At 43.1% G+C, this 24917-nt stretch overlaps 2 protein-coding genes across 7 annotated transcripts in view; one reads left to right on the top strand and one right to left on the bottom strand.

Annotated features, from left to right (window-relative positions):
* ERGIC2 (ERGIC and golgi 2) overlaps positions 1-12104 on the top strand; it is a 22851-nt gene extending 10747 nt beyond the window's left edge. For all 4 annotated transcript variants that reach the window (XM_042815390.1, XM_042815392.1, XM_042815391.1 and 1 more), the window contains exons 6-14: positions 823-863; positions 1966-2067; positions 3021-3116; positions 4530-4585; positions 5544-5642; positions 6848-6945; positions 9154-9316; positions 10205-10284; positions 10886-12104. In XM_042815390.1, the coding sequence (XP_042671324.1) occupies positions 823-863; positions 1966-2067; positions 3021-3116; positions 4530-4585; positions 5544-5642; positions 6848-6945; positions 9154-9316; positions 10205-10284; positions 10886-10951 (801 nt within the window). In that variant the 3' untranslated portion in view covers positions 10952-12104. The remainder of the gene's footprint in view (positions 1-822; positions 864-1965; positions 2068-3020; positions 3117-4529; positions 4586-5543; positions 5643-6847; positions 6946-9153; positions 9317-10204; positions 10285-10885) is intronic.
* A 5759-nt stretch (positions 12105-17863) lies between these two features.
* The window catches only part of LRRK2 (leucine rich repeat kinase 2), a 64786-nt gene continuing 57732 nt past the window's right edge, over positions 17864-24917 (bottom strand). For 2 of the 3 annotated variants that reach the window (XM_042815386.1, XM_042815387.1), the window contains 2 exons: positions 22952-23026; positions 17864-21328 (listed from right to left, as the gene is read on the bottom strand). In XM_042815386.1, the coding sequence (XP_042671320.1) occupies positions 21207-21328; positions 22952-23026 (197 nt within the window). In that variant the 3' untranslated portion in view covers positions 17864-21206. The remainder of the gene's footprint in view (positions 21329-22951; positions 23027-24917) is intronic. The other variant, XM_042815388.1, reaches the window with a different exon arrangement.

The following is a 24917-nucleotide window of genomic DNA, read 5'->3' on the forward strand; positions in this document are numbered from 1 at the left end:
GTGTGTGTGTGTGTGTGTGTGTGTGTGTGTGTGTGTGTGTGTGTGTGAGAATGACTGGGGCTAGCTGAGGGGAGGTGGTATTTGGAAAGGAGCTTGGTTTGTTTCTTCTCATACCATATATTCTCTTTATCTGGACATTTATCTCTACGCTGCTGTTGCTGCTGCGTGCTAGCAGTGGCCCCAGTGATTATGTTTAAGAGAAGCAATTCCCTGTAGCTGATCTCTTGGCCATAGCTCTGGTAGGTTGGAGCATTTACTACAATTGAATTAAATGTGTTGAGCACATCAGTGTTAACTGATACATAGAATTGATTTCAGCACACGGATATTAATCTTTGCTGACTGAAGATGAGCAAGTTTGGTGGCTCGTCTTAAAGGCATCCCCAGTGGGGGATCACCCTAGAAACAGATTTTGTCTTCCAAAGACTGCTGCTTTGCCCAATTTGTTGCTGTTTGCATCAAAACACGTGTCAATTCTATCACTTTGAAATAAATTGCTGCATATTGCTTCTGGCCTCTATTAGTCAAAGGCTAGAAGGGCAGGGTCAGCTAACTTAGGTTACCAGAGGAGAAAGAGTGTTGAAGTTATATGTTAAAACAAAAGAGTATTTTTTTCAGGGAAAGGAACAGAAATTTCTGTGCTTGAACAATAAATATATTATTTAAAGAGAAAATCCTTTTCTAGACTCCAGTGGTACCACATGTGGCCTTACTTCTAGTCTCCCACAACTTCACATCCCTCCAGTTCTCTTCTGGGTTTCAGAGATGGGACTTCAGTGCTTCCTGTGTGTTTTATTGGATGTGGGTTTTTTTTTGTTTCAGGTAGTATTTGATCTCAGCCCACAACAAAAGGAATGGCAAAGGTAACTGAAGTACTGAGATGCTTGTTTGTGTTATATGTATCGGAAGTGACCTCAAGGTATATCTGAGTTGGGTAACAGAGCTGTATTTTGGGTCTCACAGCTCCTGCTTGTAATTTAGGAGTGATAAGCCTGTAAAAAGAAGTGAATTTATTTCATTTCTGTCATCAGTTGGGATGTCTGCCTATGACAAGAATTGTCATGCTGTTTCTCAATGAAGTGCTGTTGTTTCATGTGTTTGTAATAAACTCGTAGAAGCATTCTTGGGGTTTGGTTTATTTTTGTGTGTAGTAATGTGAGATTATTTTTCTTTGTATGGAACTATTTTCTTGCTTTCTTGAGAAGAACTAAGAATTATTTGCCATAGTGGCTCAGCTTCTACTGATTGAAGTACAACTAATTGAGCTGCACTGCTCCAAAAGATCGTTGTGATACCTGGAGAAGGAATGGAGGAAGTGTTTAATTTTACTGTTTTACACAAGACTTAGCATACAGTGCATGTGTGCTTTTTGTGAGGCCTGAAGGCTGCTCCAATAGCTGACTGATAGAATTCCTACACTGGGTTTGGACTGATCTGTGGGATTGGGCTGTGCCGTTGCAAGCCAAGAAACATAAATGTTTCACTCACCTTACCTTAGAAAATAAATACTCGATAGCACCAGTTTTAATTATGAGTTGAGAGATAGCTTGACATCCAGATGTCAGCGCTGAGCTACAGTAACAAATGGCCACATTCAGGCAAAAGCAAATGAGTTTGGATCTTTCATATGCCTTAGTTGATACACTGTTTTTATTTAAACTGGAATAGCTTGATTATGTGTGATGATTATGCTGATAGCCCTGTAACAGAAACTCAAGCTTTATTAGGGAGTCTGAGCTTTGGTATTGTGAAAACATACTACTGTTAACACCAGGACCTTTAAGCTATATTTACTTTTTTTTTGTGTGTATAAACTATTATTCTCAAATTTTAATGCAACATTTTGATATTTACATGAGATCTTGCTGACTCTCCTATTTATAAACTGCACCTGAAGCTGATGGTTAATTGTGAACTTATTTTCTGATTTAATGTTGGATACTTTCACATTTGTGTAATCTTCAGGATGCTGCAGCTCATTCAGAGCAGGCTGCAGGAAGAACACTCTCTTCAAGATGTGATATTCAAAAGTGCTTTTAAAAGTGCTTCTACAGCACTGCCACCACGGTAAGAAAGAGTTGGGTTATTCCTTCCTCTTCTCACTCCCCTCTCAATTTAAGTGGACTTCATATTTTTTTTGTTTCACTTACACAGAAAGCTTGGCCTGCCTGAGTCTAAAGGCTGCAGAATTTTTAAGGGGAAAAATGCACTGTGCACATAAGCTGAAATTTCTTTCTCTGTAAAATATAAACAGACCTTAAATAAAACAAAGCAAACACCAAAAACGCTCTATGTACATGATGTATTTTAATCTGATTGAGGACTAAATGCATCTTATCTTTCTGAGGCAAGGCTGAGAAATGCTCAGAAATCCTATTTTCCATTTAGTTGACATCTTCAGTTTCATTAAGTCCTTCTATCTCCTCAACACTTGCTAGTGCAGTGTTTGAGACCCTATTTATGTCTATAAACCCTATGAAGTGTGTTTAAGAAGCTTCTTCCTCTCCCTCTGAGAAGCAGGTTTGGAGATATGCTCTGAGTTGTGGACATCTCAGCAAGTATGGAAAGAGGAAAGCTTTATAAAAAATAAATGGGGAAAGCTATTTTTGCTGCAGTGTTATGTGACATGCATTTTGTTCTGTACAATGCAACAACAAAAATCTCTGAACAAACATTCTCATTTAGTAATGGAACTGGGGACAATGGAATCCAAAGGGCAGTGAGGTATTTGTAAGGTCTCACTGTGTTTTCTGTTCAGTTGTTCAGGGGTTGCAAGTTAGTTTTGTAGACCAGATCTCTGAATACAAGTATAAACAAAAGCTTACTGGTTTCTGCAGGCTGATCTGTGTTCATTTCCCTCCTTCCTACCATCCCTCTTGTGATTCCAGAAAAATATGATGAAGTGGTAGGCAATAATGCTATGCCTTTGTTCCAGGGAAAAGAAATCTAAGTATACTATGTTGGTTTTACTAAACAGTGAATATCCTCAAGTACCTCTTTTGTTGTTTTTGTTTAAACAGGGAAGATAATTCAATAGAGTCTCCAGATGCATGCAGAATTCATGGTCATCTGTATGTCAATAAAGTGGCAGGGAATTTTCACATAACTGTGGGCAAGTATGTTCTGTTCAATTCCTGAAAATAAAAGATCTTTAAAAAATGACTTCTACATTGTGTATAGTATGTGCACGTATATATGTCTGTATGCTTTTAACTTTTAATTTAATGACCTTGTTTTTCATTTGTCCCATACACATGCTTTTTCCATTTGGTGTCTTGTCTGAGCTGTTACAGTAAGCTCTTTCCTCTTGCATGCAGTGTAGGGTTTAATGCCAGTGTCTCAGAATCACAGAATTGTAGGGGTTGGAAGGGACCTCCAGAGATCATCGAGTCCAACCCCCTGCCAAAGCAGGTTCCCTACAGCAGGTCGCACAGGTAGGCATCCAGGCAGGTCTTGAACATCTCCAGAGAAGGAGACTCCACCACCTCCCTGGGCAGCCTGTTCCAGTGCTCCGTCACCTCACTGTAAAGAAGTTCTTGCGCACATTGGTGCAGAACTTCCTATGCTGCAGTTTCTGGCCATTTCCCCTTGTCCTGTCTCCACTCACCACTGAAAACAGTCTGGCCTCGCCATTCTGCCCCCCACACCTTAGATACTTATAGACCTGGATCAGGTGCCCTCTCAGTCTTCTTTTCTCAAAGCTGAACAGACCCAGTGTCCTAAAGGATGTCTGTAGACATAAGATATGGAATGGACTGATTGTAGCTGCCTCCATCCTTTGGGCCTGTCCCAACTTCCTTCTGTTACTGCACAGTTAACAAACATGACTAGCATGTAGATGTGTGTCTTTTCAGTCCCAAGAGAGTGTAGGTGCAGAAGCGTAGTGAGGAAGCAAAGTTCCCATTCCTCTTGATTTGAGGAGAGACTTTCTGATATGTTTCTATAATGGTAATAGCTTAGGTACATCTCAAGCAAATTTATGATAAGTTTTTCTCTGCTCTCTGGTTTGGCTGTCCTCTCTTTCTGCTGCCTCTCTCAGCAGAGGTCTTAGCATTCAGTCTGTATTCTAATTTATCTGCATGGAATTCCAGCTGATGTCTTTGTGTGGATGTTTCTCCAAGTGTCTCTTCTGTCTGGTCTTGAACCACCTCTGTCATAGATGTCAAAGTTCTTAAGCCCTTTCCAGAGCCAATTGTTTTGGTATTTCATATGGTCTGTCGTATCTATCCTTCCTGCCTGAAGTTTGCTTTCCCTTGCTTCCTTTTGCTCGCTGCTGCATCTGTATCTCTGTTATTTTTTTTTTCTTCCCTTGGGAGCTTTGTTAACTGGTCTTCATTCCTCATTATTAGGGTGGTTGCCTGGTTATTGGTTGTAGTTCTAACATATAAATAAATGAAAGCTCTCTCTCTGGTGTTACTGAACTGGAGCGGGAGAGATAATTTGCCTACATAGTCCAGTTTGGGAAACCGTGTCTTTCTGCATGGGTTCATTAAACAAGTTTTCCATAAAACGTATTTTGCTTTCTTTAGGGCTATACCACACCCTCGAGGCCATGCTCACTTGGCAGCCCTTGTAAGCCATGAGTGTAAGTGCTTTCTGTTATCTCCATATGAATGAGCATCATTTCTTTCAGAACAAACTCTTCCGACTGTTAATGTAGGTTGTTGTAGTGGTGTCCAGCTGGGCAGTGGCACTGCAGAAGGACATGAATAAGATTCTTTGAAATATTATTACTCAGGAGTAATATAGCCTTCCCCCATCCCCCCAGTTGGTTCAACATTATTAGTGTTATCTTAGGCTCCTTCTATAGTATGATAACATAACAGAAATGTCAGATATGTTGTAACACAGCATATGAAGTTGCTGTATTTCGGTCCAAAGTACCAATTGCTTGTAAAATCTGCTTTTCAAGAGGTTAAGAATTTTTAACATCTGTCTCTAGAAGGTTTGCTTTTGGTTTATGAATGTACATACTAAATGTCTGTTGCTGTGGTACTTAATGAGAGGCAAGGGTGACTTACTGTGAAAAATGAACTGGGTGTTTAATTAGCTAAACCCCTAAATGTCTGTCCGTGAGCACAAACGAATACTGTAAAACTTACATATCTTAGCAAAATCAAGCAGTTAGTCACTTGATAGTTGTCTGGTGCTTCCTCTATATGATTAATTCATGAAATTTTAGTCTTTTTAATACTACTACAGTACTATTGTAGAATTTCAGTATTTGGCTAACAAGTAATTTCCATCACTGAACTTTAACTCTTCAGCTTCTGGGTTGATTACAAATATAATTTGTGTTGGAATTTCTTTTCTGCAGCAATTAAACCTCTTTTTAAATATTTTGAATTTGAGTTGTTTGAAATACGCGTGTGGATTTATTGATGCAGTCACCTGCACAAATCCACTGGCATGCACTCTGGTGTGGTAAGTACTGTAATTAAAGTGTTCTGTACTGTGAGAAATAGGGGAGTCTTTTTCTCTGAGAAAGGCACAGTAATTTCATAGTTTTAAAATGTTGTTTCATTCCTCTTATTGTTTTTCAGCTTATAACTTCTCACATAGAATAGATCATCTGTCATTTGGAGAGCTTATTCCAGGAATTATCAATCCCTTGGATGGAACAGAAAAAATAGCATCAGATCGTAAGTTTTTTTTTTTTTTTAAGAAAAAAAAAGCCTCTTGCTTTAATATTTATGTTGATTCAATAATTGCATATAAATTACATATAAAACATTATCATGTTTCATGAGTGCTCTGACTTAGAACCAGTATGCCTTATTAACTTTGGCAGTGAACACTGCACTGTTGAGTTGCTGACATGGCATTTTAAATGGTCGGTTTCTTTTCAATGTCAGTATTGATGGACTTCACTGTTCTGCTGAAGCTCATTTACAGTTTTGTCCAGAAGTTGTGTTGAAGTTAGTGTATGCCTGAACAAGCTGTGAAGAATTTTGCAGCTGTGCTCCAGGCAGGAAGGTCACAGAACCCTCCTCTGAAGAGGAAGTAAAGAACAAACCAGAAGACCCAAACCTACCAGCAGCAAAACAAACATGAGTATTAAATTCTCTTCCTATGTTTGATTTGTCACTTCTGTGATACATGTTGCAAGGCAGCTACAAGAAGGGTTTGTATCTCACTGTTTTCCTACCTATAAATAAAGGAAGATAGGAACCTGCTTTGCAGTGATGCCTAATTTGTATCCTCTGACTGCCATTCCCACATGCAGGTGATTGCTACAACCTTCTAAAGCTGGCGTTGTCTCTCAGTGTGCTCCATTGGCTCTTTCAGCCAGTTTTGTGCAATTGAAGTAGATTGCTTCAGCTTTGCAATGTTTGTTTTCTTAGGGATTTGAATGAAGACAGAAGTCATAAATGTTGAAGTCTACTGATTGCTTTAGAAGAATTCTCTAGAAGACTGTGTAATCGAGAGAGCAACCATAACCACTTTAGAAGGGCTCTTGTTTTTACATAGACAACTAAGTACCTAAAACCTACTTGAACCACTGTCAAGATAGATGATGCCTATTGCAGTATGTGTTGTGTAAGAAGTGACTGTAAAACTTGCTCATTCTGCTGCCCTGGAAAACGCAAGTGGCCCTTTTTTAATGAGTGTTTTCATGAATTTGAGTACAAATTTGCTGTTGGCCTTCCCCATGGAAACTAACTTTGTTCACACAGGTGGTGCTGAAGTAGGCTTGGCAGTGCTGGGACACCTTGAAGGATATCTTGAGTGTAAACGGCTTAGTTGGTTAACTGTTTTAATAATTGCAGTTTGAGTTCTTTCTGACTGTGTCTCAAATGGTCTTTAGTCTGTACTTAATTCAATACTGACATTTGTTTTCTTTTAGACAACCAGATGTTCCAGTATTTTATCACAGTTGTGCCAACCAAACTCCATACATACAAAATTTCAGCAGAAACTCATCAATTTTCAGTGACAGAAAGGGTAAGTGGAAATAAGAGAACCGTGTGGGGGAAAATCTAGCAGCAGTTGGCCTTAAATGTGAGAACTGAGGCTTAGTTGTACTCTGTTTTTTTTTGAAAACTCCTCTACTAAGAGCTAGTTTAATGCTGAATCCACAAAGAACATCAGTATTGCAGTGTGGTACCAGGGGCAAATCACGAGACACCAATTTAGAAGGCTGCTGTCGGTAAGAAAAAAGGCCTTAAGTGTGCCAGCTGTACGCCTCGTTTTCACACTGAACTCAGTTTTGATCCTTTATTCTCAAGTCAAGAAGAAAATACTCTTTGAAAAGCTTAATTAAAAATGGAAGCTGAAGACAAAGCCTTGGGTTGATAGGAAGTTCAGAGATTACTTTTATTTTAGTAGTTCTGTTTTGTAGGGATGGTGCAGTGCTGTCTGAGTAGGGGAAGAGCTTGTGAATAGAGGTGAAGTGGCTTTACATACCTTGCTCCCTCTCAATAGGTAGCTCTGTTTGCATTTGCCTTTGGAAACCAAACACCTCTAGCAGATGAGCTGGGAAAGGCTCCTGGCAGTTATTCATTGAGCAAATTAATGTCTTTATTGTATAAGAACACGAAGACCCAGAGAAAGACAGTTGGCCAGCTGTGGCTAAAACAGGGGTGCAGTAAGGTTCAGTCGCCAGTGGTGAATAAATAGGCTTTGCAAGGCATAGGCAAAGTCGTCTGTGCTGTTGTTGAATTGTGAGATACTGTGTTTATGTGTTAGAAAGGTTTAATCCTAGAACTTCACTGATAGCCAAGGTATCTGATACAAGCTTAGTTATTTTCAGCAGCTTTTAGCAAGCATCAATTAAATCTGCAGCAGTAGAAGCTAGAAGCAGACCAAAATGGTCTGAAGAAAAGAAAATACTGTTTTTTTGATGGTAGAATTCTGAGTGTTCTGTTTAACTTGATTTTTTTTTTTTTTTTTTTTTTTTTTTTCACCTTTTGACCTCAGAAGACCATTAAGGCTTAGGGAAACAATTAGAGGATGGGGAGCAAGCAAACAAAAATTTGAGCCTTAGTGTGTGGCAAGGTTTAGTTGAAATACCTTCAGTTGTCTTCTCCTTGTTATTGTGCCTGGTCAACCGTCTTCTAACACTGAATGTTGTCATGCTCTTGATATACAGAAAACATTTTATGCCCTGTTTTTAACTGCTGTAAAATTTCTGTGAACTTGTATCAATAATCAGTAAATTATTTTGTCATCCTTTAACCTGGTTTTGGTAGCAAAAGCAGTGGTACAACATATATCAACATCGAGTACAAAAAAGGCAGCTTGTCAAGCAGCAGTCAGCTTGGATTTTGTACTGTGGCTTTGTGTATTTTTTGAGCGCAGACTATGCTAAATGTAGGTGAAAAGGAGCTGTGATGTATTGCTGTTCAGTTCAGTTTTGCTTGTCTGTCATCTTTTTCTGGCCGAGACATGGCTGAGCTTGTCTGCCATCAGTTGGGTTCTTTTCTGCTGCTCTTGTTTATTTTCAGCCAGACTTGCTGGCAGTGCATTTATCAGCACTTCCTTAACAGCAGATTGATGGTAAATGCTCTCTCCTCTTTCTTTTTTTTTTTTTTTTTTTTTTTTTTCTTCTTAAGAATCTGAGCAAATAAAAAATTGTAAAAATGGGGATGGAAGGGTTTCAGTGAACACATCAGAACCAAGGTGTGTGATCCACTTAGAGTAGTCATGGCGAGGTGGTTATTATTTTTATTTATTTTTGTCTGTGATTATTTTCAGTCAGGTCACTTCAAATAAACATTATGAAGAGGCCTAGATTTGGGTTTTCAGATCCCAGAAACTTGACTTAAGAACCTGATCTTTCATTTTTTTGTGTGTGGACGTAATGGATTTTGGCATATAAATTCACAATGGGCAAAAAAAGAAATCAAATGGCATTGGCCTAATTTAACTTAAGCTCCCGAATTTCTGTGATGGTATGTTGTAGTTTGGGATCTTCTCTGGTGCTTTTTAAGAACCAGGGATTAAATCCTCTGGGATGTGTAAATGTAGCTCCAAGGAAGCAGTGCAGAACATAGGTGTTGGGGCACTGTGTTGGGGCACACCAATACTCTACTGGAATTCACCACCACAGTGACTCTTAGACTCTTAGGTGGAGGAGTTTTGTTGTCACCTCTGTTATTTTCCTTCTGACTGATAAGATGCAGCTAACTTGCCTTTCTCTTTATCTCTCAGGAAAGAGTAATTAACCATGCAGCTGGCAGTCATGGAGTGTCAGGAATATTCATGAAATATGATATCAGTTCCCTTATGGTGACAGTGACAGAGGAACACATGCCTTTTTGGCAGTTCTTAGTACGGCTCTGTGGCATTATCGGGGGAATTTTTTCAACTACAGGTAACTATCAGTGCTTTCCCTCTTATGTCCTAGTAGTTTGTGGGGTGTGTTTTGTTTAGTTGGTTTTTTAGGTCACTGTGTGGCTAAATTACAGTGAGACCTGATCATCCAGCAGGCTTAGGGTTAAGAGTGCATTTCTTTGTGCTGAAATTTGCAGTACAGTGCACTCATTTTTGTGTCCCAGAGCTGTGTCTGGAGGGTACCTGCTGTTTCCTTCCGTTATTCTTTGTATTTTCTGTAGTTGGGATCCAGTGATAAATCAGTGCTGAAAGATAGATAACATTTCCATCTGAAGTCATTGGCAAGATATTCCTCATGTAACTTGTCAATGTACTGCAGGGTTTGGTCTTCCAAGGAATCATAGAATCATAGGATGGCCTGGGTTGAAAAGGAACTCAAAGACCATCTACTTGCAACCCCCTGCTGTGTAAGGGTTGCCAACTACTAGAGCAGGCTGCCCAGAGCCACATCCAGCCTGGCCTTGAGTAATAATGAAGTCAAAAAGATACAATTAACTTTGTTAGTCGAGGCATTAATAGGGTATCTTGCTTAAAAGTTACTTGTTCTCTTGACTGATATGAAGGGGCCTTAAGCTAAGAGCTGTCTTTCAGAGTAGATGGTTCTATTTCAAAGAATAGAACCCTTAAAGCAGAGGGAATTACATTTGTTTGGGTAGCCTTGCTCTTGTTTTTATGGGTGCATTTCAGAAAATTACAGTTCTGTTTCCCTCCTTTATGCTTTCTTTTTCCTGTTGATTTCTTAGCATTTTACATACTGCTTTATTGCAACGTGTTGTGTTTAATCGTTGTGTAGAATTTTGTTGTAGTATTTCCATAAATACTTTGGTTTTACTACTGGTGACAATTTAAATCATATTTGTCATGGCAGGAATTTTACATGGCTTTGGAAGATTTGTAGCAGAAGTTATTTTTTGCCGTTTCAGACTGGGCTCCTACAGATCTACAGTGGTAAGAAAAACTGCTTGCTTTGATAGGTGCTACAGCTACGTGAAGGTGGGCGATAAGAATTCGGAGTTGTGACAAAGTAGGACAGCTTTGGGCCTTGGAGCCAGGGGAGCTTAAGGTGCTCCCAGTAAGCCTCCCATTGATGCACATCTTAGGAAAGGTTCTGTAACTTTTAGAATTGGAAAACTGAACAGATAAGGAAGCAGGGTGTTTTCTAAGGAGCTGATTTAATTAAACCAGGGCTCTTGATCTTTCCAAGAGCTGAGCAATCTTTACATTTCCCTTCTCAAGGCATCAATAGTAATGTTCCTCTAGCAACTACTTGATTTTACTTCACTCTTATTTTTTCAGCTTGGTCTCTAGGTAGCCTTTATGACTTCTGTCTTTCTCTTGACATGTTGTTGAAGTTTGCTAGCTGGTAAAGTTACCTGAGTGGAAGAAGAGGAGGGAAGGTGAATAGATTTGAATGATGAAGTTTATTCAATTTTTGGAGGCCAGGTGAAAGTCATACTGAAATTACTTGAGAATGAAGAAATGTGTGTTTGGGGCAAGGGGGAGATAATGTTCCTGCACAAGCCATTAATAGCTGTTTTTGTTTGACCAGGACCCACTTCCCGATGGCCACACAAGCAACCACTTACCTCTAACTACAGACAACAGCACGCATTAGCGCCTCCTGGCAGAGTTCTCTTTCTTCCTGCCTGATACAGAAGACATTTTTTATAATAATGAGAACACTGTGCAATATGCAGAGACCGTGCTGATGGGCAGTGGAAAGTGAAGCTTCTACAAAAACAAATGGCAATTTATGTAACTCTTTGTCTTTTTAAGTGCATATGGAGTCATGGGAGGTTGTGAGACTGGTGCCGTGGACCATCTTCTGCAGTTTAAAGGAGCGTTCCTGCCACAACAGTATTTGTGGTCAAGCTGAATGGTTCTGACTGTCCTCAGCCACTGGAGGGTGTGCTTAGTGATCTCAGTTCTGTGCCTGGGAGGCTGGCTGCTCCAGTGAGAGAAGAGAACAACTGGGATGTTGTTGTTGGGCTGGGCAGGAAGCAAAGAGGGACAGTAGTAAAGCTGGAGTTTTCTCTTAGGTTTGCAGACTGAGTTTGTGTTTTCTTGTTCTTTTTTAATGGCTGAGGGTGGGGGGCTGAGATACAAGTGGGGAGCAAATCTAGAAAATCCTGAAGGCAGCTCTGGAGTAAGATGGAGCCCAAGCCATACTGTTGGTCATAGCCTCTGCCTGTCTGTAGTCTCACATTCCTTAGAGGAAGAAACACAATGCAGAGCAGGACAGTTCCTCTGTCTTCATACAGCTGCTTAGCGAGCACTTCTGGTGTTGGTTGTGAAAATGGCCAAGGCCTCTGAAAATGGGTTCCAGTGTGCCTGGCACTGTTTTTGAATTGGAATCGGAAGCCTTTTAAATGAGGCATCTGAGCGTAGTTTTGACTCCCTTAGAAAAGATCAGGTAACTCTCTATATGCTCCTTTCTTAGTTAAGAAGTTGCTTTAATGCAACTTTCCTTGTACCGTTGCTGCTAGCATGCAAGCCATGGTATGTAAATCCAGAGTATGGAGGGCAAAAGAGCCAGGGACTGCCTTGCTTTGGTTCAGTTACACATCACAGGAACATGGAATTGGTGGGGAAGCCTGCTAGTCCAGATGGAGTGGGGTTGGTTTGGTCTCCAGGCAGGAGGTGGCTTCAGGGAATCAGAATCATTTTGCTGCAAACAAATGGGGAGAAGGGATATGCAGAGTCCATCCTTACTGTTCATGAAGGTTTTTGTAAAATAAACAAAAAGCAATATCAGTTTATATTGTTAATATGCTATTGAGAGTGAGTGTTATTAATGCAGCTAGTGGTGCTTTGAGAAATTGAAGACCCTCCTCTTACAGCTGAACTATGGGCATACACCTGTGCTTAAGCAGTTATTTTCCCCAGGATAAAAAATAACATTAGTGTGATTCCTTCTCAGCAAAGCTGATCGAATAGCATATTATGAGATTATGCTGACCTTGGCATTGCCAGGGACAAAGGAAAATAAAAGACTTTGTGACATTGTCAGGTTTTGCTGACTTCTGTTAATGTGATTTACCAGAAGCTTGGATCCTGGTGATGAACGCAGTGCAAATAATTTAGCTGATTTTCTATGCAGAGCCAAGAGCTTCCTAAACTGAGAAACTGCATGAAGTACCAAATAAAGTGTGGGAAACAAGGAAGGGCCTTTGCTCAGTTTGACTGTTGAGAAAGACAGAAGTTCAGGGAAGCCAGGTCTGTGAGGTAACGGCTGCTTTTTTGGTGCTTTTCTGTTTTTGGGAGTTTATGGGTTTTGTTTGTTTGTTTTTAACACTGATTAAAGCTCAGCAGCTTGAAAAGCAAACTCTTGCCCTCAGTGAGAATGGAGATTAGAAGCTGTAAGTTCTGGGTTCCCATTTCCCTTTGGCATTTCCCTCTGAGGTTTCTTCCCTCCCTCTCAGACTGGTTCTTTGGGCTCTGCCCCAACACCTGTTTCTGAGCTGTACAAACTGTACTGGTGGGGGATCTCCTCAGTTGGCTTTCTGTACCAGAACTTAATGTTATTTTCTACTGTCACATAAAAGAGCCAAATGGCTTGTTATATCTTAAATCATTGTATGATATATTTGTATTTCTGTCTAGAACAAAGCTTGTGTGACAGTGGAGGAGAATTTAGGGTTGAACTCCAGATCTGAGGCTCTGCTTTGCAGACTGAATCATCTGAACTTCTGTGTTTGTGGTGCTGTTTGCCTCCTCCCTACAGAGGTTTGGTTGTTACAGCTGGTGCTGCTTAGCTGTGTGCCACGTGCTGTAATTTGGGTAAGCCAGAATGCGCAAGGCTGTTCCAGAGAAAACTGTAGTTTATTGAAATGGTTGGTTTGGTTTATCTGCAGTGTGGGCAAAAAGTGAAGAGCATAGAACGAAAAAAAATGAAAAGAATGGGCTCCCCAGGGGAAATAAATCCCAGTGTTGTTGTGATGTGTATGCCCAGAAAGAGGCAGTGGATGGAAAATGGTCGTTTTCTGGGTCAGGAAAGATGGTCAAAATTGTGTTTTTATCTTTGGTTCTAGTATGGTGACAAGAAAATGCAGGAAGAAGCTTTTAACCTTGACATGCTGTGAACACACCTTACAAATTATAGATTACTTAGCTGCATAGTCCCTCTCTGCTGTGTTTCTGGCCCTGCTTCCAGTTGGAATGGTTTGGGATTTGTCCTGCTGCTGTAGTTGTGTCCTGGGGTTGTGGGCTGTGCCATTGGGAGCGCTCATCTGAGCTCTGAGTGGCTGAGCGTTGTGTTTGGATGTGGGGTGCCCCCCTGGTGCACCAAGCTGCCCCCAGGAATTGGTTGTCCCAGCATCCCTGTGTGCTGGGTGGTGGGAGGACAGCAGGGAGCTGCCAGCCTGGTGCAGGTGGTAAACCTTGTCCCTTCATGCAGGATGCATTACTTACTACAGGCCTGGGAGAAGTGGGTGCTGCCAAAAAGTCGTAAGTGAAATTAAGGCCTTATTTTTCCACACATAGTTACACAAGAGGGGGTGAGGAGGCATTGTAAGCAGACAGGTCTCATGTAACCCTGTTGTTTGAGGGCACAAAGTGACGCAGTAAGCTGCTGCTGTGTGTGTTTGAGCAGGATGGAGTACCCTCCAGACTCATCACCTGAGAGCCAGAATTGCAGTGCACTGAAGAATCGCTCTAAAATCTCTGAATCGGGATGTCACACCTCTGTGCTACTTGATACATTTTGCAAAAGATCTCTAAGCAGAGGAGGAAAAAGGTGAGGATGCAGCCAGACCTGTTGCCACCAGGAGCTCAATGGGGGCTTGCCTACGTTGTGGCTCAGCGGGAGGTGCAATGGCAAGGTGCATCAGTGGGCAGGAGAAAGCTGGGTGTGACAGAGGTACCTGTTGTGCTGAGTGCTGCAGAAGGAAGCTAGCAAGGTGCTGGGCTCTGTGTAGGGCCCCACACACCCTGGCTGCTGTGCCAGCCCTTGCACTGCCCGAGAGGCAGCTTGCAGTCGTGTTGGTTGGAGCTGCTGTGTTGGGTTTGGCTGTGCCCAGGGCTGGGAGCACCGCCCCACTCACCGCTGCCCTGTGGAGATCCTTGCCAGCCCTTCAGGAGCTGCTGTGTGGAGCCGAGCTCCATGTAGCCAGCACAGTTGCTTAGGAACTGTCAGAGGTGGGTGTGTGTTCAGCTGTGATTAACTGTACAGACAGAGGCGAGGTCGGGGAGTCAGCTTTTGTCTTGTTTGTGCAGTTCTGTGTGAGGATATGGCACCGTGTCCTGTATAACATAGTGCCAGCACTCTTTAAAGCAGCAATAATGTAATTGCAGTGGTCACACTGATGCACAGGTGATGCTGGCTTCCTACTTTGCTTGGTATTTTTGAGCTTGCAATTTGCAGTTGTTTTACACCAAGCAGCTGATGTTAGAATTCATTTGTTACTGGTTGTTAAGCTCCCCAGAGGATAATGTTTTAATCTTGTGCCTCCTCCTTGGAGCTCTTTGCATTCCAATTCCACCACACAGTCCCTGTACACAAAGTAACTTTCCCCCCAGCTGTCCTTTTGACCCTTGCTTGTGGATCCTATCACCACGCATGGACGAGACCCAGGTGGTGGTCGGCTCACTAACAGGGTGCATAAGGAGCCATGAAGACTTCTCCTGTTGCCTGTGTGCACACCCAGTAGATAACAGGTGATGCTTCAAGTAATGATGCTGTGCACAGTCTGTTGCTGTCTGATGCCTGCATTCAGACCTTGGAGCTGCGTGAGCATTGGTTACTTGCAAAACTGGGACTCAGTTTTTGTGCAGAGATCTGGAACGGAGCATCACCTCTCAACCTTTCCTGATGTCTCTGTTGGGACTGATGGCACAGAGGCTGCCCAAGCTCCACAGGGTTGGAGCTGAGGCACGTGGCAGGACTTCCAGCCTCTTGTCAGTATTTCCACTACAATTCCTGCTCCTGCCTTAAACCCTCAGGGAAATTTCTATTTTTGTAATCCTCAATAGCACTGTACTGGAATTTTTGGTGTCACTTCAGGGAAGTAAAGCTAGCGCATCACCCTCCATAGAAGCACTTAAAAGCAGAGATTAAATAGCATTGCTCCTGGTCCCACCTCAAGTTTCCTTGCTGGTATGGGAGTCAAAATTATGTGAAAGTAGGAAGCAGATGAAAGGCAGTGCCAGCAGAGTGTGTGGCTGCGCTCTGCCAGAGCCCTTCCAGCAGCGATGAGAGCAGTTGAGCTGTGTTCAGGGATGATGCTGACTTAGCCCAGGTGTGTGGAACGTGGTACTTCTGTGTTTCCAAGGCTCGAGCCATGGCTGCTCTTGTACCTACAGCTGCTGCAGTCTGCTTTGGTGGTTCAGTCTGGGGTCACTGGGGTCATTAAATTAGAAATCTACCTTGGGTGGTAGTTTGCCTTCTGTGGGACAGAGCTGGAGGCAAATGCCTTCCCTTAGCAGGATTTCAGCAAAATCTGGTATTTTTTAGAAGCATAGAATGGCTTGGGTTAGAGAGGACCTTAAAGTTCATTCTGTTCCAAGCCCCTGCTGCGTGCAGGACTGCCTGACTCCAGCTCAGGGCCTCATCCAACCTGATCCTAAGTGCCTTCAGGGCTGGGGTACCGATAGCTTCTCTGGGCAGCTATGCCAGGGCCTCACTGATCCCTGAGTAAATAATTTCTTCCTAACGTTAACCTAAATCTCTTGTGTTCTATTTTAAAACCATTCCCCCTTGTTCTATCACTATCAGACCATGTAAAAGGTTTGCTTGTAAGTTCCCCACAAGTACTGGAAAGCTGCAGTGAGGTCTCCCCACAGTTTTTGTCAAGCTGAAGAAGACCAGTTCCTTCAGTCTGTCTTTATTCTGCTGCTCCAGTCCTTTATCATTCATGGCCCTTGACCTGCTCCAAGAGCTCCGTATCTTATGCTGGGGGCCCCAGGCCTGGATGCAGTGCTCCAGATGGAGCCTCACGAGTGCAGAGCAGAAGGGGACAATCACCTCTCTCGCTGCTGGCCACCCCAGCATTTACAGATGTTCCCACATCTGTAGTCCCAGGACCAGTGCTCCTCTTGGTGTGAGTACCACCAAGGAGTGATGAGGCTTGCAAAGCCCCCGCCCTGGGCAAGCTGCCCCTGGGAGCTGGCAGAAGCTGGATGTCAGCTGCAGCCATGGGGATTTCAGGCTTTTCCAGCAGGACTCAGCTCTGTGCAGTCGCAATGCCGGGCTGGGGATAGCTGCAGGGTTGGGTGGGGGTAATAGATGGAATCGAGAATTACTGTTTACTGCAGCTTAATTACCTGGCTAGCAGCTGTTAATAAGAGTGATGAGATGTATATGGTAAGCTGTTAATGAGAGTGAACAACTGGCTTTTCAACAGGTCTGCTGCCCGCTCCCAGGTGGGGATGCTGTTGCTCTCTGAGCTGCAGCCAGAGAAGGGATTTTAAGTTTGGAAATTCACCTTTCAAAGCTGAACTTTTTTTTTGAAGTGATGTGGAACTCACTGAGCCTTTACTCGTGCAATGCAACGTGACAGCATCCTTGGAGCTGCCACCAGCTGCTGACAGAGCTGCAGTCACAGTATTCAGGTGGGGAAGGAACAGTGCTGTTTGCCAGTCCAACAGTACTGCAGGGAGTGGGTGGATTTCTGGTCCTCCTCCAAAGGCCCTTCCTATGAGGTCTGGTCAGGATGGGATGGAAAAACGTCTGCCCTGCTCTGAGTTTTGAGGCAGTGGGCTTAGGAAGGCAGTCTTCGTGTGGGCTTTGTGGGTGTTCAGCGAAATGCTCAGAGAGCTGGGCTGCTGTGTCAAATGGGCTTCCCCATGACTTCATGTCAAGTCTCAGTGAATCTCAGGGAGCATTTTCCCAATTCTGGACCCAGGTTTTGCCACTGCTGCCTGCAGAGTGGTCCCATCCCAGGGAGCTGCAGGTCAGAGTGGGGTGGCTGGAAGAGCCGAGGAGGCCGAGGCTTTAGGGTGGCCGTGGGGAAACCTCTGTATGTCTGCCAGGAGCTGAGCCATCTCCCGTGTGCTGTCACCTGTGAGGAATCCAGCACCCAGCCCACACTGCTCTGAGCGCTGCCCTTAGCTCCTCTGCTGTATTATGGCTGGGAGTGCTGCGGAAGCTGGGGGTGTTGGGGAGGAATGGATGCCTTCCACGTGACTGCTGAGATGCCAAGGTAAAGGAAAGCAGTGGGGCTGGCATTCACGTAACAAGGTTCACTGTGTGCAGCTCGGTGGCTCTGTGCCATGGCTGTGTGGGCAGGGCTGGAGCTGTGAGCGCAGTCACTGCGCCCCGTCACTGGGCAGGGTGACCCAGGGCCCGTCTGTGGCCACGGGGAAACATGGGCTGTACCAGTTTTATAGGTACATTGATAGGATCATTTTTAAGAACTTTTATGAAACGCTTCCAGTTCAGTGCTCAGTTCAGATCAGTGAAGCAGCCAGCAGGCACTGTCCTGGCACCGAGGTGTGTGTTGTAGGCACACACTGTTCTTGCAGTTGCTTGATCAATGGGATTCAGGGCAGGAGTTGAACTCATTAGACAGGCATTGAGTGTTGGTTTTAAAATTCATTTTTATGTTTATTCAAAGGCCCAGAAATGAGTTATTGTTGAAACTGTGCATTGTAGTAGGCGTGGGATGGGTTCCCAGTGGGGCTGAGAACCTATTCTGACAGAAGAACAAGCACCTGCCAGTTCTGATCAGAAAAACTGGTCCTCTGAAGACAAGTCATGGGAATTGGTGTCAGATTTTTGATGACTGACAGACAAGCCAGAAAAAGTGATGAGGAATTGTTTGTGCAGTTCTCTGCATGGCAGACTGAGAGCAAAATGCCATCTTTTGCTAATTTGCTGAACCCTTTTGTGTTTACTTGGCCACAAACTTTTTTTGGCTGTTACAAAGCATTCCCACTGCCCGACCCTCCCCAGCGCTCTGCTGCCTCTCCTGTCCATCAGACAAGTTTCCATAACATTGATTATCAGCCTTCCTTGCTCCAGGTAGGTTGGCATGGTTATTAAGTGGCAGCAATGACAAACGACCTTTGTCCATAAGGAAGTACTGGATTCACAGAGTCACAGGCCTCCACCTGCATGGCTGTTGACCACAACTCTGGCTGTGACCATCCAACCAGTTCCTTATTCACTGAGCAGTCCAGCCTTCAAATCCATCTCTCTCCAATTTACAGAGAAGGATGTGGTGTTGGGAGCACATCAGCGGCCTTGCACAAGTCCATGTAGTTGACACCAGTTGCCCTTTGTCCACTGCTGCCATCGCTCCATCACAGAAGGCCACCAGATGGGTCAGGCACCAGCTGCCCTTGATGAAGCCATGCTGGCTGTTTCAGATCACCTCTGCTTCTCCCATGTGTGGCTTCTGGGAGGATCTCAGTGATCAGCATCCTGACAGGACAGGGTATGAGGGACACGAGCAAGCATGACAGTTCAGGCTAAAAGGAATGATGGGATATTAATCGGAGGGGGCATCAAACCAGCCTATCAAACCTGTTACAGTATGATCAACCTGGGCTGCTTGTAAATAAGGTAAAATTATCGTGTGGCTGAATCTGCTCTGTGTAATTTGCCAGAGCAAGCAACCAGTAAGAAGAATGAGATGAATTTAACAATCCTGAGGCAGAAAATACCAAAATCAATATTGAAGTATTTGGCTCCCTCTGCACAGTTTGCTGCCGTAGCAGATGTAGAGCTGAACATCCTTCAGCTGCATGGTTCTGAGCAGCTGAGCAACATGGGGTAAATTAAATGTTGAGTTCAGGTGTTAACTTCCAGCCCAGCCGCGCAGCTTGTTTCCCATGGGCAAAGAGGCTTTTCTTGAAGTAAAGATTATCTTCAGTTTTCAGATGCTGGATGTTATCCTGATGCAGGCAGCATCACATCTGATAGAGCTTGTGCTGTGCTGAGCACATTGCAGCTGGGAGGGGAGGCCAGTCCCCAGCAGTGGCCAGCTTAGCTGTGTTTGTAATGGCCTCCTACCTTTTGGTTGGCTGCTGTTGGCTCTGTGGCTCTGTTACCCCTGTAACACTCACCCCCTAGGCCAGGTTCAGTCTGTGGGTTGTTCTTGCTCAGTGATCTTCTGATGGGTGAGTAGTGGCTGCAAGGGAACAGCACTGCCTGGGGTCACCTCCTCCTGTGGACCAGTCTAACAGGTCCTCTCAGGACAGTGCTTCTCCTCCCCAGGGACACAAATACAAGTGTAGACATAAGGGATCAAGTGCAACAAAAGCTGTCTAGAAAAGCTTCTCCTTGGAAATGGAGCAATGAGCAAGGAGGCTGTCATTAACAAAGCACAACTTTAATAAAAAGGTAGAAAGCTTACATCTCAAAATATCTCATAAATAAACATAATTGCATCACATATAATCTTTTTTAAAAATGTATTCATTATAATATATATTTTCTGAGTTATAAAATCCCATATAAATAGCACATTATCTTCTGTGTGCAGAATACAAGAATGCATAAAAAACTGGGGTACAGATCTGAAAGGCATCCTGAGTCTGCACACCACAAGTGGCAGCAAATAGGACAGTGCTACAGCTGGACGTGGCAACTGCTGCTGTCCAGGTATAGAAGTTCTTCAAAACTGGGAAAATGGAACCGAGAGCCTGCAGGGTGCTGACCCTTCTGCTCCAGAGAATAAACTCAGGAGTAGCTCAGAGTTCTCTGCTCTGCGGGATTTCAGGAGCACCCTATGGATTCTTTTGATATCACAACAAGAAAATGAGCTCTGTCTTCTGATGGATGGAATGGGGGGACTTAATGAGGTGAAGGCTGTAAGAAGCAGCTTGGACCGACGGGCAGAAAGCAATGGAGGTGTGTGGCAACAAGTTCTGGTGGGAGTTACGCATGGGAGATGGCCAACTCCTCCACTCCTTGAGGTTTCACTGCCTACCCCCAAATAACTGTATCAATTAGAACAAGCCTAAGTGAAAACTCCGCCCTATATATTGAAGTGCCTTCCCTCAGGCCCCCAGTCTCAGGCAAGCAAACAAGCAAGCTGCACTAAGAACCTGAGCGTGCTTCCTTCTTTGTGGTATGAGCCATAGCAGCATTTCCATCAGGAGTTCTCTCTCTCTTTCTTCCCATGGCCTCCAAAAGTGAGCTGTGCAATAGATGTGCATGGATGCAAACGTTTCTAACTCCGTGACTCTGTTGCTCAGAACAGGGCAGACGGCACTACTGCAAGAGGGCACCAAGGTGCAGAGCTGGTCAGTGCATTTCAATTCTGAATTCAGAGGAACTGTATTATTTTAGCACAGTTTGGTTTTCTGACCGCAATGGAAAATGTCAATTACTGATGAAAGAAGCAAAGACTGTAATCTGCTCATTGCACTGCTCCTCGTGAAAACAGTCATTACATGCTCCTTAGATTCAGTTATTTATATGAAATACAATGTTTTTCTTTGTTTGGCTGAGGTCAAGAGCTCTGACACGAATAAAACATGAATCATCAGTGACAACTCACACATACAAGACTGCAATAAGCAAACAGAGCCTTCAGTTTTGCTTCTTACTATGGTGTCAACTCAGTAGAGATAATGAAGAAAATCAGAGCCATTTTCAGTCTTCTTCCTTTTCAGGGTTATTCCCAATTGAAGAGGGATTAAAAACTGGATGAACAAACTTATCCCAAAGCTGAGCCAGGGTTGCTTGGCACAGAACTTCATGAGTAAACAGACACGTGATAATCTTTACATTATGAAATTCTTAATGATTTTCTGTCCTTTTGAACATTATAAATAACTCCCTTCTTTCTTCTTAGTCACACAATGACTTGGGAAGATTTCTTTCCTGGTTTGGATTAAGGAGCCCAGCAACAGGAGGCTGTGATTATTGCACAGTGAGTTAGGAGTGAGGTCTAGGAAAGAGAATGGCACTTGCAGGGTTTTTTTCAGTCTAAAGTGAAGCTCTTCATTTTTTCAGCTAGTTCCTGTCTCACTTCTATATGCTTCTTCAGGTTTTGCACTTCATGGGGGAGGTTAATGTCCCACACTGACACACAGGATTGTAATTCTGGGGGAAAAAAAAAAAAAAAAAGAAAATAGCAATAGAACAAACATGTAAATAGAAGTGATTTTGCTTGTCTGCTCATCTTTTAATTGCTCATTAATTGCCTGTCTGAGGTATAATACTTAGGACCTGGAAGCTAAGCTGTGTAACACCTTCAGTGTGTAGTAATTAAGTTACAGGCCACAGCCATTTGTACTTGCACAATGGTTTGGATTCCATCTCTTGAACCATTTTAAGGTGCTTCAGAAACCATTTCTGGTGCCTGTGGGCCAGAAGGTGTTGACCTAAGCTATGGTCAACGCTAATATTGAGGTGGCAGCATAACATTTCATCTTTGTTTCTGAGCGGATACACCCAGAATGCATAAAAAACCCAAAACCCATTCACTGACAACTGACTTCAGAAGGTAGTGAAAATACTGAAACAGGGCCACTTCTTCAGTCTTTAGTTTGACTGTTATTCTACTGCAGTCAGCTCATCTACCCTTGCCATCTTTTAACTGCATACTGTCTTGTTATCAGGAGTGTCAGAAACAGCGATGGGAGAAAGCTGAAGAAGGGCATCAGAGAGAGCATCAATTGTAACTGTTCTTAATTTTATCTTCCTGTTCTAGTACTCGCTATCCTAATTGTCAGGAAGCTCTTCCTGATGTATGACCTAAATCTCCCTTGCTGTAATAGAAACTGCTTAGCCTTTATCCTACCCACAGGGAACAGTATGTTGAAGTTATTCCCCTCCTCTTTATTTACACACTTGAAGCCTATTATCATATCTTTTGAATGCCTTCTTTATATTAAGAATTTATCTTCAATATTTCCCGGAGGTTGCATTTCTCTCCTCTGGACTATTCCTAACAGTTCAGATCATTCAGCAGTGTCCCAGATGGACGCACTCCTCCAGCTGAGGCCTTATCAGAGCTCAGCAGAGCACAGGAATTAGTTCCCATGTCTTAGAGAAGCCATTTTTCTATTGGCACAAGAATGGTTTTTGCCCCTTCTGCAGGAACATGACACTGTTGACTCATGTTTCATTTGCGATCAAAATAAACCTTTTTTCAGCATCACTGCTTAAGCTGACCATTTCCTCATGTTGGTACAGCAGATCTGCAGATCTCCCCTCATTACATTTGAGGGCTCGCATCTGTCCTTACTGAACTGTATCCAATTCCTTCCAGACCATTTGTTCAATCTGTCAAGGTTGCTGTGAATTCCAATCCTGTCCTCCCCTGTGCTCGTGGCTTCTCTGAGCTAAGTGTTGTCTGCCAAAATGAAAAGCAGATACATTATTCCTTCATCCACACTGTTCACAAGAATACTGAATATTCCTGGAGGCCCCTCTGGAAATCCATTTGACACGCTCTCCAATTAGGCATGGGCAATTACTCTCCAGAAAATAGTTTTCCAGAAAATTATATGCCCTTCAAAGAGTAGCTTCATCTGATCAGTTCAGGTAGCTACTGTTTGTAAGGAGCCAAGAAATGCAGCAGATGACAAAAACTAATAATAATTTTAATAAGAGTGTATCAAATGTTGATCATCAGCTCTCCAAATATATCTCAGAGGGTGGCCAAGCATCAAAGTTTCTGCGCCGCTAATAATATAAACTAATAAAACACAGTTCAGATACCTTTGTGGTATTTGTCATCTTCGGTGTCACCCTTGTAGCAGTATCCCAAAACCAACACCACGTTCTTCAGACTCCCTTTTTCAAAGAAATGAAAGTTCAGATTTTAATTTTAATGGGAACTTTGTAATTTAAGGACAGAAAGAGTAGCTTACAAATGCTGCTAAGATGACAGAAATCAGAATTTTTCTTTGGGCCCTTTATTTATAGTCATTCACCATGAGAAAATGCAACATGAAAACAAACAATACAGTTAATGTCTCTATTTAATGTAGGGGTTGACCACAGTTCAAAGCCTAGATCAGCTGTTCAGCCTGTTGAACTAGCCTGAGAGCAAAGTACTCTGCTATTCACCATGTGCAGACGTCGCAGTCGCAGAAAACAGATGTCACAGTGAAGGCACAGGCTGCAAAGTTCCAATGCCAGCAATCAGTTTGGTTGTAAACAAGTGAAACAGTCAAATAAACTCATTGAACAACCTCATTGAAAGAGTTCAGAACTAAGTAGAAATAGGGGATGGATCAGAATGAAGTACCTCTGGAATAATGTGGAAAACAACTGGGGAGGCCAGAGTGGTTGGATTGCAGAGGGCTGATGGGAGATTTGTGCATCTCCCATGACAAGAGGTTTCACAGCAGGCCTTATTTGCACCTAGTCTGTCCATACTTCGTACTGAACGGATGGGAACGTAAGTGCAAGATTTCTTACTGAGACTAGAGGCCTGGCTTACTGTAGAGAAGTCTACACTGTCACTTGCAAAATGAACTAAAACACAGATTTACACATAAACCGTCCCCTAAAGATGATGGCTTGTGTATTATTTGTGAATTGTCAAGTGACAGAATTAGAAAAAGACATGTTCACTTATTCATACGTAAACGAAAGATAAAATTGATGTATCAACATCTGACAATCCTTTTTTCTGAAAATAGTTACATTGCCATTATGTATTTTAATGTTAAAATGAAGAACAGTTCAGCAGCCATGGTGCCATTTCCAGGGCTTCTGTGAATACACCAGTGGAACCAAAGTCTTCGAATGTAGGAGAAAAGCCCAGCTTCTATAAATAATTGCTGGGAGAAAATGATCAAAAGGAAAAAGTACACATCAAGTGGCATGAATCAGTCTCTGGCCATTCTTGAGTTGTGTGCAAATGCAACCAATCTATTTCTCATGAAGTATTAACTTTTCTCTCTATAAAATTTTGATTAAAAATACTGTGTAGTCTGGAAACCAAGTATATGAGACTCAAGGCTTGTGAAGTCACACAGTATTACTTTGTACAATATAATTTTCCTGCCAATGGCAATAGCATGAGGCAGAAACCTCACTTTTATGGTAACTATTCTATTTGTACAAAACACTAAAAATAGAAGGGTCCCTTAACAGCACTAATACTGTAGCTATCAAGACCAGAAGGACTCATAATGCTGTGTTAGTGGATCTGGACTCAGAAGCTGGCACACTTAGAGCTGAGAAACAGAATATGAACTTGATGTCCCAGGCAAAAGCAAGCCAGAGGAAGATGGAGGTTTTTTTGACTCATACAACACTGAGAGCACTGTGAGATCACTGCATCACAGCGGCCTGATGTGGTGGGAACAGCACATATGTATTGATCTGAGTCCAAGCCTGGGACACTCTTCCAGCTTTACTGCTATCTGCCTGTGACCCAAGCCTGAAAAAAGCATCTGAATGATATTCAACAAGGCTGAGTGCTGGGTGCTGCTCTGAGCTTTAAACTACCCCATGAGGCTGTACAGGCTCAGCAAAGAGTGGCTGGAAAGCTGTCCAGCAGAACAGGACCCGGAGGCAGCTGGCTGAAGGAAAGCCACCAGTGTGCACTGGTGGTCAAGAAGATCAGTGTGCCCTGGCCTGCATCAGAAGCAGCGTGGCAGCAGGACTGGGTGTATCCTTGCATGTGGCACCAGTGAAACCACACCTTGAGTGCTGGGCTGGGCTCTGTGCC

Source organism: Centrocercus urophasianus, unplaced genomic scaffold, assembly GCF_019232065.1.
Source record: "Centrocercus urophasianus isolate 14NV4802_14NV808 unplaced genomic scaffold, USGS_Curo_1.0 seq_15, whole genome shotgun sequence".
NCBI lineage: Eukaryota > Metazoa > Chordata > Aves > Galliformes > Phasianidae > Centrocercus > Centrocercus urophasianus.